This window comes from Hoplias malabaricus, chromosome Y, assembly GCF_029633855.1.
Source record: "Hoplias malabaricus isolate fHopMal1 chromosome Y, fHopMal1.hap1, whole genome shotgun sequence".
Lineage (NCBI taxonomy): Eukaryota > Metazoa > Chordata > Actinopteri > Characiformes > Erythrinidae > Hoplias > Hoplias malabaricus.
Window position 1 is genome coordinate 22,593,370 of NC_089820.1, and position 14,745 is coordinate 22,608,114.

The 14,745-nt window shown below is 42.3% G+C and overlaps 1 protein-coding gene across 1 annotated transcript in view; it reads right to left on the bottom strand.

Annotated features, from left to right (window-relative positions):
* The window catches only part of LOC136678630 (A disintegrin and metalloproteinase with thrombospondin motifs 3-like), a 135,929-nt gene that overhangs the window by 98,221 nt on the left and 22,963 nt on the right, over nt 1-14,745 (bottom strand). Inside the window, exon 4 of the mRNA XM_066656695.1 lies at nt 11,176-11,332. Coding sequence (XP_066512792.1) covers nt 11,176-11,332 — 157 coding nt within the window. The remainder of the gene's footprint in view (nt 1-11,175; nt 11,333-14,745) is intronic.

A 14,745-nucleotide genomic window follows, 5' to 3' on the forward strand; every position in this document is an offset into this window, starting at 1 on the left:
TAAACAAGTTCTGGAGGGCTGGGGCAATGTTCATATTCTACCCAAAGGTTCTTGAGAGGTCTTGAGGGTGACTGGCTAATTTATATCTCAACGGCAAAAAAATTAAAATCCACACAGTTTCTTTCTTACACTTGAGTCTGGGACATCCCCCAGGGAAAAAAACCTCCACAACAGACCAGATGTATCCCCCTCCCACAGTGCACATGCAGCCAGACGGACAGACAAACAGACGCACGCATGCACACACACACAGACACACAAATAGAGAGAGAAACGGAGAGAGGGGGAAGCATGGTGTTCTCCAGATTCTCTGTCTCGCAAAACAAAAGCAGATGTGGCCACACTGATGGAAATGTGGCGAGGTCTTAATATTAAGCTTTATCTAAGTGAAGCCAGGTGCACCACAAGAAGAATAAGCTCTTCCTCAAAAGCAAACAAAACCTCGCTGCAACTCCAGCACAACGCTTTAGGATATTCTGCATTAGAAGAATCTGGTTCTGATATCCCAAGAGGATGTGGATTTTCATGTGTCCTGCATGTGACACAGATACTAGCATCAAAAGAGTGGCCAGAAGTCCAGGAAATATCTTGGACCCTGGAAAAATAAGGGACATTTTGTGAGGGTCACAACCAGTAAAATGTCTCAGAAAACCTGAACCAGAATTATGACCAGCTCAAGACATCTTCAAAGGTCTATCAGCCTGAAGACTTGGCTTAGAAGCTCTTAAAATATCATGAAATTACTTAATTTTTTAAAGACAAGAACATGTCGCACTTGTGTAAAATATAATCTAAAGCCGAACAGGAAAGCTCAATTGTGGATGACATAATAAATCAAAAACTGTCAGTGAATGATGTAAAGAAATATTTTTGCCATGTGAGAGTGTATTAAGTTTTAGAAAATACCACGGATTGTGTGTTTGCTCAGTGAAACGCCAACACCAGGCCCAGGCTCTGAGACGCTTCACAGCAATGGCCTTCAATTCCAGCTAATGAACAATCCGTGGAAAAGAATAACCTGAGTGGCAATGACATCATCCACTGGAGCAAGAATTCTAGGAATGCCTCTTTTTTGGCCAGAGTGTCTACTGCTGGCAAGCCTTGCACAGAGAGTGAAGAAGTAGGGTATTGTGGGATGGTAATAAAGCACTTCCTTCCTCACTGCCAGATGGCATGGCTTAGGGGTGATTCAATGGAACCCAGGCTCACGGCTTAACCGACCAGCCCTGATACCCTCCAATGATGGGACTGCTCAAGGTTGTCTCAATTTTTTTTTTGAGCCTGGAATACAGAGGATAATTATAACAAGGTTTTGTGGAAAGAATTCCTCAGGCAGGACCTCAACTATTACAGCGCACTTTTGAGGCAGTGTATGGAAAGAACAGTGCCTGGGCCATTCAAGATTGATGGTTCATGCTCAATTAGTTTACGAGGAAAAGCACAAACTCTCCTCAGATAATGCAAATGCATCAGAAGCTGAAGGAAATTTTCCCTTGTTGACGGCTGAAGTGCAAGCTTTTGTACATAGCTGGCTTGGAAAGAGACCTGAATTGCATACTTTGGAATCCCTCTGTGCTACTCTGACAGCAAGCGAGTGCCTGGCCAAAGCAACTCTGACTGTGGTTCCAATTAAAGCAGGAGAATACGAGCTCTCGACATAGGTTCTTCCTCTAAGAGAGTATCTCTAAGAGTGTATTCATCGCGCAGATTTTTTTATTCTCAAACTTTCTGTTTATCTAAACCAATCATACAAACTGAGCTGGAGAGAGTACACAAGGACAAACTGGCTCATTAGTCACAGATGGATTACACACATCGATATTTCATCTTGAAGTGAAGTCCTGATAGGATAAGAGAAGAAAAAGCCGATATGAGAACCAGACTCATGGGCTGTTTCACTTGTCACACAGTCCCTAATCCAAAATGATCGAGCTTTGAGGGCTCAAAAGTGCCATACCCTTTACCGAAAATGTTAAGTAATGCAGTGTATTCAGTGTTGTCTTTTGAGACATTGTTAAAGGTGCCCTCAAGAGGCCTGTCATTTCATTTTGCCAAGAGCCGGAAAATACTATAGGGATTACCAACAATTTATCCGTCTCAGGTGAGCTTCGGCAAGTTTGGTGGCGGCTTAAGTCTATCCTGCCATAGTTAATCAGACAGCTCTAGGTAAAAAGGACATTGAATGCTTCTGTGTAGTTAGCACCAAGCATTTTCTCTAAAAAGTCTTCCATGTTATAAAAATGCATTGATTTTATTTTGCTAATATGACGTCTTGTTCATAAATGAATACATGGTCTAGGTGCTACTTATATTTCAGATATACTGATCAAATTAAGGCCTAAGAGAGAACCTCTTAAGTTGATTCTGGGCACTGAACAGTGCCTAGATTTAAGTCTAAACATGGAGAAGCAGCTTTTAGTCATTTTGCTGCTGTCAGTAAGAATAAACCTCCTGAAGCTGTGGGATGTGCTCAGTCTGTTAGTGTTTTTAGAAACAGGCTGAAAACATCTGTTTAAATGTGCTTTTTATACCAATTAAGCTTCTGTTAGCACTTTAAACTAATTTTTTTTATTATTGCATTATTCTTATGTTTCACTTTTCATTTTCAGCTATTTTAAATTTAAATATTTTAATTCTAATTTACTATATTTTATATTGTGCATTTGTTTTAATTATGTAAAGCTATTAGAATGGCCTGTGCTTATATATAATGTTGTCTTATCTTTTAATGGCAGATCGAATAAGATGCTAAAATCTAGTCCTTTATTTGAATGAAAAATATAAAGCTATTTAAGATGGTACACTGATGGAACACTCTGAGTTCCACTGTATCACAGAAGCACTTTGTATTTTTAGAATTACAGACTATACTTCATCTGTTGCTCTGTGTATATTGTTTGCCCTCTTTCACCATGTTCTTCAATGTGGTGTTCTTCTCACAGGACTCACAGGGCATGTACGATTTGGGTGGTGGATCATTCCCAGTGCTGCAGTGACACTGACGTGGTGGTGGTGTGTTAGTGTGTGTTATGCTGGTACGAATGGATCAGACACAGCAGTGCTACTGAATTTCTTAAACCCTGTGTCCACTCACTGTGCACTCTGTGAGACACTCCTACCTCGTTGGTCCACCTTGTAGATGTAAAGTTGGTTGGTAAATTATTCTCAGTCCAGCAGTGACACTGAGTGCTCCAGCAGCACTGCTGTGCCTGATCCACTTGCACCAGCACAACACACACTAACACCACCACCACCACAACAATGTCACGGAAGCGCTGAGTAGGTTCCACCACCAAAATCATACCTGCTCTGTGGTGACCATTGAAGAAAAGGGTGAAAGTGGGGTGGCACAGTGGCTTAGTGGCTAGCACGTTCGCCTCTCAGCGCTGGGATCTTGGGTTCAAGTCCCATCTGGGTGGAGTTTCCATGTTCTCCCTGTGTCTGCGTGGATTTCCTCCGGGGGCTCCGGTTTCCTCTCACAGTCCAAAAACATGGAGGGTAGGTGAATTGGCTTCACTAATAAAATGTCCTGGTGTGTGAATAAATGAGTGTGTATGTGAATGAATGTCTGTTTGTGCGATTGAATGTGTGTGTCCAGATATGGATTGGCACTCTGTCCTGGGTGAAATCCTAATGCCCGGTCGTTGTCTGGTCGAGAGTAGGCTGTGCGCGTTTGGCTGCTGCTTCTCACCAGTGTGTGTGGATTGAGTGTTCTGAGCTTCCTTGGGTGTCTAGAGAGGCACTATATAAGTGTAAAGTTAGATAGATAGAGAGATAGAAACAACGTATACAGAGCAACAGATGGACTTCAGTCTGTTATTGTAGGACTACAAAGTGTGTGGACAGTGGAGCTGAGAGAATGGACTGTGGGTGTAGAAACAAATACCATTAACCATGAAAAACAAATTTGAAAAACATCATATGCCACATCTCTTTCACATCCATGCAAATCTGCACATTACATAGCTGCATAATCAAAGAACGCAAATGTTAAATGGACCTGATTAAAGTCCAGGCTTGTCTCTCATTGAAAATGTGTGCTAGTTATGAAGTGCATGATACAACAACGCAACTATGAAAGAATAACTAAAATAGAGAATATTCTGCTTTCAAAATTTGATCAGTTACAGTTTTCCCCAAATGATTACGTGGTGCTGTTGCCCCAACTTTTAATGAATGTGTCGCAGACATCAGCTTTAGAATGAGTTTACAGCAAAAAGTTCCTACTGTAAAGTTTTTAGGAAGTGAGCTCAGTATTTTTCCACAGATATTAACCGCCCTAGATACCAACGTGAACTATCCCATTCCTCGCTTGTTTGAAAGTATCTATTCGACGGAAACTTCAATAAACAACAGAACACAACAGAACCTGATGAGACTGTAATGGTGCAGCTGATTGCACAGCTGAAAGCTTTATGAAGCTCATAAAAGTGAACTGTTTTCTGAAGTTTTTTTTCTAGGGTCGTGCTATAACTCAGTTTGGGAGCACAATGAAACTTGGCCCTCATCTTTTTGTTTATACCACATAAAGCACGCAGGGTCTTCCCTTTCCTGCTGGCATGCTCTACTGTGATTTACACTCCTTCTTCATGCGTCAGCAACTGCTACCAGTATGCTAATGAGGGATGGGAAACTGCCAAAGCTTCTTTATTTGGTCGAATAAAAAGCCTTTCCAAAGGCCTTTACACTTAATGTGAAAAAATATTTATGTTGAGTCCTCAGACAGCTCACTGGAGGAGGAGGAGACAGCGAGACTGCCCTAAAGAAGATGCCATTACTCACAATCAAGTCCCTCACCATCACAATGGCTCACTTCCTAAGTGTCTGCTATTAGCTTGTTGTTCGCTAATGTGGCAGAAAGACTGATTGTCTGTGGTTGTTGAGCTGTCACAAAGTGGATTCCAGAGCTGCAGCATTCCAGAGGAGAACAGATGCTCCTGGACGATGACCTCTGCGTGAACACCAGTTCACCTGTAATGTGTTGAGACCAGTTCTGACTGTTAAGGAACAATGGAGGCTAAGAGTGAATAGAAGCTAGTGTGAGCAGTGAGCATGGAAACGTTAAATCTTGTTAATTGTTAGCCACATTTGTCCTCAATGGCTGACCTATCATCTCAATCCACTGCTGTCCCTTTTAAGGGCTCCTCAATTTAACAGTGCTGGTGTTGGTATTGTCAGGTTAAGTAATCTCTGAAGCCTGACTGCGCTAAAGCCCACTCGACCCTGATGCAACAGCAGTGTCACTGGAAACAGTGTCCAAGCCTAGCGCCGTAGGAGTGCAGTGAATATTTTACCATCCTATATGCATTCAATTAGTACATTTTCCTTCTTCTAGAATTTGGCCAAGGACAAAGAAACTCATTACGGATGTAATGCAGAACAACGATAAGAGGCTTAATGTCAAGCAAAGTCATAGCTTTCGGTTTAAGTCCGCCTTATGTTCACAGCTTTCTTTATCTCTCCTTTGCCTCTATTTTTTATTTGCAGCCAGCCATTTCTGACTCCATTCACCTGCCCTTTCCAGAAGGATTATGTGTTTAAGCGTTTGTTTTCCTTTTCTTTACTTGTTGTCAGCCTTGCATATTTCTCTATTCTTGCCAGCTCCCCAAATTCCTCTGAGCTCAGCAGCTTGGGCTCAGCCTCACACAGCTGTGCGACAAATATAAATCAGATTTTTTAATTTATTTTTCACCCCCCAGCAGCCAAATCTGGGTCTTCCTTTCTGAGAGAGTGAAAACTACAACTGTTTTCTTAACTGACCATGCCAGACCAGAACTCTCAAAAGGTAGCAAACTGTATCTGGGAACCTCTCACATTCTTGCACTCATCATTGAGACAGGGTGCAAAATGTTCCCAGTTACCACCTTTTCACAGTTCTGGTCTGGCATGGTCAGGGAAGAAGAGCTGTAGTGGTCAATGGCTTCTTAATCTCCCTTCTGCAAGGCGACAGTTTTTGGTGACAGCGGCATGTTAAAAATGATATTTCTTATCACTGTAAGCCCATGTTGCTGCTGTTTGTAATTGGTATTCCATTGTTAGCTGGGCAATCTGCTAATCCTGCAGAACCTGTAACAAATGACCACTAGTGCAAACTTGTGTTGTGCTGAAGCAAACCACTCACCTAAGCGCAAGGACTACAATTTACACTGTATAGTCTGTCAGTGTGCTGATGTTATCCACTACCCTTGCCACCCTTCTGACCTTTCGGATGGATGAAGTCCTGCATGTGAGGGAAACTCCGTTGTGTGTCTAGCTTATGTTGGCAATTTATGATTCATTACTGCAGGAAAGCATTAAAGCGGCTTTACAGAATTCTGGGCTGTAGTCCTAGGTGAGTAAGCCGATGCAGCAGTGTCAGGACACATTACCTCAGAACGTGAGGAAAAAACCCTGAAAGGAATCAAAAATGTGAATCCATACTCCCCTTTTAAACGACAACAGAGCACAACAAAAGATGAGAGAGTTTTTAATACTGTTTTACTGTTAGTAATTTGGGGGGCACGGTGGCGCAGCAGGTAGCGTCACACAGCTCCAGGGACCTGGAGGTTGTGGGTTCGATTCCCGCTCTGGGTGACTGTCTGTGAGGAGTTTGGCGTGTTCTCCCTGTGTCTGCGTGGGTTTCCTCCGGGTGACTGTCTGTGAGGAGTTTGGTGTGTTCTCCCTGTGTCTGTGTGGGTTTCCTCCGGGTGACTGTCTGTGAGGAGTTTGGTGTGTTCTCCCTGTGTCTGTGTGGGTTTCCTCCGGGTGACTGTCTGTGAGGAGTTTGGTGTGCGCTCCCTGTGTCTGTGTGGGTTTCCTCCGGGTGACTGTCTGTGAGGAGTTTGGTGTGTTCTCCCTGTGTCTGTGTGGGTTTCCACTCAAAAGTGTCCATAGGTGTGAATGTGTGAGTGTGTGTCGCCCTGTGAAGGACTGGTGCCCCCTCCAGGGTGTGTTCCCGCCTTGCGCCCAATGATTCCGGGTAGGCACCGGACCCAACATGACCCTGAACAGGATAAGTGGTTTCAGACAATGAATGAATGTATCATATTCATGTAATTGATTGCTAAATATGTCATTACCTATAAATTCAATTTTTCATATCCAAAGTTAGCCACAGTGTGTGACAATATTCTTCATTTCCTTTCTATCCAATGGCCATGGAGAGCACTTACACACAATTATTCACAATTACTCACACCAGGTACTCTGTTTTTACAACAAGGCTTTGAAGAGGAATAGAGTTGGCTGATTATTATCACTCTCCTCGGTGGAGTTTGTTTGAAGAAGAGTTCAGCATCACAGGGAGAGTCTGCCTGAATAACACGACACGGAGGAGATTATTTATACTAAGGGAGGGGCTGCCCTCGTGCTCTGTTCATTACTATCCGGAGAGAAGGGTGAAAAGGTATTGATTGTTTTCGAATCCGTTTCATAAACTAGCTGATGTAAACACTAGGGACTGTGGTGTCAATAAGGGGAAGTGTATAGATGGAAAAGCACTGAGCAAACTTTTCCACACCTTCAAATAACATTTATTCTCCCAGAGAGCTTTACTGTGTTTAGGCTTCTTTGCTCTGCAGGAGTAAAATGACCTTGCTTCTAAGCTGGAATATGTATGTATGTATGAACATATCGTCTTTGTCCAATAAAAAACACGTATCTCCTATAAAGTCACTATTTTGAATGTATATGTTTTTATTGGACAGCAACAACAATGTGTCCATTCTCTCAGCTCCACTGACCCCACAGGAGAATTCTGTAGTTCTACACAGAATCACAGACTGGAGTCCATTTGTTCTCTGTTTACTAGGTTATGCCCATTTTCACCCTGCTCTTCAACCCACAGAGCAGGTATGATTTGGGTGGTGGAACATTCTCATCCACATTCTCATGCAGTGACACGTGGCGGTGGTGTGTTATTGTGTTGTGCTTGTATCAGACACAGAAGTGGATCAGGCACAGCAGTGCTGCTTGAGTTTTTAAATCCTCTAGAGTGATGAGCACTGACCTGAATAATCTATAATGTATGACTGCAATCACATCTTTACAGAAATATTGCAACAAGAAATGTTAGTATTGTCCACCATTACCTGGCCCTCGCTACACTATGCCCATTGTTAGCTTCTAAGATGTTTCAGGTGGTGAATTCTTTACAGAACCAAAGAGCTTCTGAGACTGCAGGGCAAGGAGAGGCCTGACCTTGGTGGAAGTTGTTCAAATAACAGAAGAGGAGAGAGCAGTGAGGGGCCAGGAGCACAGCGGTCAGTAGCTACTCTGAGAGCTTCTTTCACTACAGTTCTGACTTACTGTACTTACTCAACTCGGAACTGAGAGCCAAGGCCAAGAGTGTGTCACAGCTCCCTCAATGGGCACATTCTGCACCACTGAAATGTCAGAGTTATTCATAAAAGCCCACGCTGGAATTTCTGTCCAACATCCAGGATAAATTGGGGCTAATTACCAGCCGGATCCTCTTCATACACAAAGCTGTAGGGGAGGTGATAATGTAAAGTATAACACTGCCATAAATAGCCATGTCTAACCAAGCAGAGGGACAGTGTATTGCCCCTGAAAGCGCCTAAGTGGCCAGGAATCTGTTGTGAATGCAGTGGCTGAATGGCAATATTTGACATTATATCAGATACAGGCATTAGGACCCCTACTCAACTAACATTTCTTGTTAATGAAGAGTTCTAAACTAGACACATATATATATATATACACGTATATATACGTATATATATATATATATATATATATATATATACAGTACTGTGTAAAATTTTAGACACCAGAGATTTTGAGTTTAATGAGCTATTTATTCTGTGTGTGAATGTGTTGGTTTAACAAATATCTCCTCGTGGAGTCCATATTATTTGAGGTTATCATCCCATACCTAGTTTTAGCCGTTAATAAATAATGATTTTAAATAATGTGTGCTGTTGATTTAACAAATTAATGCAATCAAAGAGAATCTGAACAAAATATTGTTCTTCAAACTCACTCACACCTACTACTTTATAGAAAAAAATTATATTTTAAGCACAGTACTCTATATGTAATTCTACCCCTATGTAATTCTGGGGGTGGCGCTGTAGTGCTGCAGGAAGCTACTCTTGCCAGCACAGTAGAAAAAAGAACAAAGGAAACCCCAGTGTAAACCCCACCGATCCTATACACTGTCTATACTGTAAATACTATAGTAAAAACAAATTTATTAGCACTCATAAAACAATAAAAATGTCTTCGGTAATGACATTTTTGTTCATATAGTCAGGGAAAACAATCTCAAAACTTTGTTTGCTCGATCTGACACATTCTGAGAAGCAGATTCTCCTTGGTCCGCTACCCTTTTCCTACCTTCTGCAACAGGTTCTTTGGCCAATGAGCAAATGTGGCGCGTATCACCACGCGTACTGTATGTGTTGTTTCATTTTTCCCATTGTATGCGCCCTCACACAGCCCCCGTTTTGGCCTCTCCAATCACAGCTCTTGACCTGCAATTATGTGGAAGCGCAAAGACAAGGAAAAATGGAGAACACAAACACTTCTAGGGAGTAGATATAATTGTCTGGAGTAAAAACTGAGGAAATGAGAACAGAGAAAGAAGAGAACCAAGCAAAAATGGCGAAAACTCAGAGCTTCTGTTACTCACTCCTCTCTGATGTGCGATCAGGTCAGAGTTGACAGCAGCTCATTATCATTTAAAGGGACAGGTGCTGAAACCAGCTGTTCGTAACAGTGATGTTTAGACAAGAGGAGAATGCAGCTGGTGTTTGGTCGTTGTGGTATTTTGACCAAACCAGTCACAAAGGTTTCATTAAGACCCCAGTGGAAACTTGGAAAGTCCACTTTAATAAAGTTATATTTCATCATATTTATCCTTATTAAAGCAGATAAGAATCAAATAATTGTGTACTTTCCCCCATAACTGTACCTGAAGACCTTTGTGGTTCTGCTTCCATCTTTTGTAACATATTTATGTTTGATTTGCTGTGTGTAAGCTGACCCGTGGTCCCCCATCCCCCATTTCAACAACTGTCAGACCACATTTGCACCCCTGTTTAGTGGATTTGGAAAGGGAAAGAAGGATGAGCTGGTGTTCCGGAAATTAGACAAAGTGGCTTCAGTGGTGGAAGGAATACTCAGGGTCCACTAGTCAGGGAGAGCCCCCTTTCCCGAGGTGGACACAGTACTCAGCCTGGGATTTCTAAGCAACCAACACAGAGCGGGTAATCATTTCCTACTCTTCCATGCTTCCCACCTGGAACAATGGCACGCCATCATGTCTCTATGGCAACTGGTACAGCCACACAAGTGGGCTCCCTTTAGAGACTGATGAATGAGAGGAGATCTTGAAAAGGGTTGAGGAGCCAGAAATCCTTCCCACTTTTTCAGTGTAATTATAAAATTATTCTCAAATCAGGCAAAGAAATGTTGCCCAAACATAGAGACCATGAAGATTCCTCAGACGTTTGTGCATTTCTTAATTGTGGCTAATGCAAAGTTACGATGCCATGTGCCTAGTTACACAAAATACATTTTGCATGCACTTGAATCTAATGCATCTGCCATATTTGTAAAATGTTAATTAGCTTCCTGCACTCAGAACATAAAGCTTGGCAGATTGAGGGGGGCCGCTGATTACGGGGAATCTTGAGATGCTGGATTTGGTAGATGAACGTGTGATTGAAGACAGGTAACACAACACCGGCCTCTGAAGAACAGATTGCTCGGTAGGAAAGGGCTCTGGAGTACAAAGGCTCTGAGATTGATATGATCTAGGGAGGCTGAATCCATGGGGGTTTTCTACACAGTGATTGCTCCATTGTGACCACAAGGCAAAATCCAAGCAGCAGCGTGAAGATGCTAAAAAGGTGGTGGACCTGAGTGGTGCAAAGGGTTTTAATAAAACCTTACTTTATATGAAAGCGAAAGCAAATTTAATCATCGGTAGGGATCACAGTTTGCCTCATGGGAGTGTGAGGGGAAGCCAAGCTGACAAGCAATTTAAAGCCAAGGTTGAGAAACAATGAGGACTTGAACAAGCACGGGAAAGAATCTAAAACAGGGGCCAGGAGGCTTGGGGAGGGAGAATGGTTATGGAAACAGGTTGACCTCTACAGCCCTAGGATAAAGTTTACCGTATGGATGAAAATAAAGGAAGCATGCAACAAAGAAGACCAGAGAACCTACCGAGAGGCTGGTAGTCTACAAAGATGTCTGAAGGGGCCTGAAGTACAGCAGATCTTCTGTACACCACATGCACTCGTCCATGTTCCTCATGCTCCTGAGTGCCGCGTTCCAGAGGCTCGATGAAGTATTCATCAGAGTCTGTCCGAATCATGCCAGCCTTGGAAGAACAACACAAGAATGGGCATTAGTTTTTGTACAAACCAAAGCTGTGAGGCCAGACACAGACCCTCCTGAGAGACAAGGCTGGTACAACAATATAAATTTCAGGATCACAAGGTTTTTATTTTTCCCCCATGGTAAACATGAGGATGCTTGTCACAACACCTGTTAAAATCTTTGGCAGGTAAACGAGTGCTGACTGCCACTGTATTTTTAGCCTTTAAGAAATCCATGCAGTTAAGCTGTTATCAGTGATGTGATATTGTTTGTTTCACACAGTCCAAGAAAACCACCACCATTCATTATGTCATCATTAAAACCTTTCTAACCTTTGCAGGCCTGACACATGAACCAAACATGAGGGGGCATGCAAAAACCACTGAGGAGCATTTTGTGAATATGTAAAAATAAATAAATAAAATTTAAAAAGCCACATATTATTCACAAGTCAATACACAGAGCCTAATCCTCAACAAATCACCAACAGTTTATCCCTTTTAAAAAAGTCCTTGCTGTCCAATGAAACATACCTATGTCTAAAAAAAACTCTCCAGGACAGGGGGAAAACTTTTTTTTTTTATTGGAAATCAATGTAAAACGATTTTGTTACAAAAATGTTGGAGCCCATTCCCCATGAAACTTGTACACAATGTGAAGGACAGATGCTGTGTTCAAGTGAAGTAGTAAACTAAAAATGAACAAACATGGGATACATGTTTTTCACTGGAGAGTGGCAATATGCTGTTTACCCACAACATCTAGAACATTCCAGATCAAAAATAACAGCTAATATCATCACAATTTATAAACAATTTGAAAACTGGTGCTTCTAGGTGTATGTGGCGCAGCAGGTAGTGTCGCAGTCACATAGTTCTAGGGACCTGGAAATTGTGGGTTCGAGTCCCACTCCGGGTGACTGACTATGAGGAGTTTGGTGTGTTCTCCCTGTGTCTGTGTGGGTTTCCTCCGGGTGACTGACTATGAGGAGTTTGGTGTGTTCTCCCTGTGTCTTTGTGGGTTTCCTCCAGGTGACTGACTGTGAGGAGTTTGGTGTGTTCTCCCTGTGTCTGTGTGGGTTTCCTCCCATGGTCCAAAAACACACGTTGGTAGGTGGATTGGCGACTCGTAGGTGTGAGTTTGTGAATGAACACGTGAGTGCGTGTCGCCCTGTGAAGGATGGCCGCCCCCTCCAGTGTGTGTTCCTGACTTGCTCCCAATGATTCCGGGTAGGCTCCAGACCCACCGTGACCCTGAATTGGATAAGCGGTTTCAGACAATGAATCAATGAATGCACTAAGTGTATTTACACTTAATTAAGTGTATATATTAATCACACAACAAGTGTGATTTCTAATGGTGAACTGAAAAGAAGCGGTTGTCATATTCAAGTAAAACTAGTGCAAATAGCCCAGTTATTTCCTGAAACACAGAAAAGACTTTGTGCACAACAAAGGGTCGCGCTTTTGAAGGTTTCCTCCGTTCTTTAATTGCAGTACCATTAGCTGTAAGGTTCATTATTGTTTTGAATTTTTTTTTCTACATTTCTTTGATGGTTCTATGAAAAGGAGCTAAAATACACAGCATGGCCTTGTGTAAACAGCAGTGTGAGACTGAACAAGCTAATTAGCGTCTGCTAGCGCAGATTATGCTGGATAAAGCTTGTAATTGGCCAGAATTGTTGTAATACACACGGACACAAAGGAACCGCTTTTTCAGGCAATAAATATATACATTTATAATAGTATTACTTTTAACATAAAATGCACCTCGTATGATATGAATTATCTAACTGCTTTGAAGGCAGTGAATTAACCTGTTTTTGCTCCATTCCTTGGGCCCCACACATGGGGGTGGCCATGTTTAAAACAGGTTTAGTACGAAATCTCTGACACATACAGGCCATAACAATTTTTATACCGTAATGAAGACGTATTATAGCTTCAACAAAACCTATATTTTATATCAAAGTTTGAGAAAAACAAAGCTATTGGCCTTTTGTAAACATGTCTGTGATTGTGTGAATTAATGAGCTACTGGCTGACATTAAGCTCGATTAACAAGGCTTCTTATTGACCGGAATTACTTGGTTGCATTCATTTTCTAAAAGGATATACACACACTGAACTGATGAATGTGTGTGAGGATAATAATAAAAGGAAGAGAGAGTCTGGCCGTGTAATTAATATCTCTTCATTAGCAGACCTGAAGTGGCCATTCACTTGCCGATATATGTGGAGAGTCCGAACGTATCATTTAAACTGAGAGCCTTTTTTTTCTGTACATACAGAGTGCAGAAGTCCTTTGACGACATTATTGTGTAGCAGAGAGGGGGGTATAGTGTGTGGGTGTGTATCTGCTCTGGCAGGTGTCCTTCTGAAGAAAAGTGTCTCTGAGCGGATGTAATGAAATGTTTGTGTTCTGCACGCGTCCATTTTGTGGAACATGTAAACATCCATTTTTAAGAGCTGGTACCACAAACCATGTTCACATACCACATCCACACAGACAAAGACGGACGCTGAATAAAAATGGTGGCTTATCTCCAAGCCCATACAGGCCTTTCTTTTTTGTTTTCAACCCAAACCTTAACGTGTGGTCTGTTTTAGGACTGGAAACAAATGGAACAACATGGATATTTCTTTCTGTGCAAAAGGTGCACACAGCTTTGTCTTCGTTTTCCTTTCTCCATTTCTGAAATCAAAGTAAATCCCCAGTGATCCTAAGTAGTGACATTTGTCACAGTCATTGTGCAAGCTATAAAGCTATATTATTTATTACTTCATGCACCACACTGAAACAAGCACAGAAATGCTGTAGAAAGTGCACATTCTAAGGTTCCAATCCACATGGTTTGTGTGTGATTATGTGTTTGTAGAATATTTTATCAAGATCTGCAGTTGATGAAAAATTGTAGATTTGCAAAAGTCTTCATTCATTCTTTCATTCATTATCTGTAAGCGCTTATCCAGTTCAGGGTCGCGGTGGGTCCAGAGCCTACCTGCAATCATTGGGCGCAAGGCGGGAATACACCCTGGAGGGGGCGCCAGTCCTTCAAAGGGCAACACACACACACACACACATTCACTCACAGCTACGGACACTTTTGAGTCACCAATCCACCTACTAACGTGTCTTTTTGGACTGTGGGAGGAAACCGGAGCACCCGGAGAAAACCCACTCAGACACAGGGAGAACACACCACACTCCTCACAGACAGTCACCCGGAGGAAACCCACGCAGACACAGAGAGAACACACCACACTCCTCACAGACAGTCACCCGGAGGAAACCCACACAGACACAGGGAGAACACACCACACTCTTCACAGACAGTAACCGGGAGCGGGAATGGAAATGGTCCTTGGAGCTGTGTGACTGCGACACTACCTGCTGCATCACAGTCTTTATTTG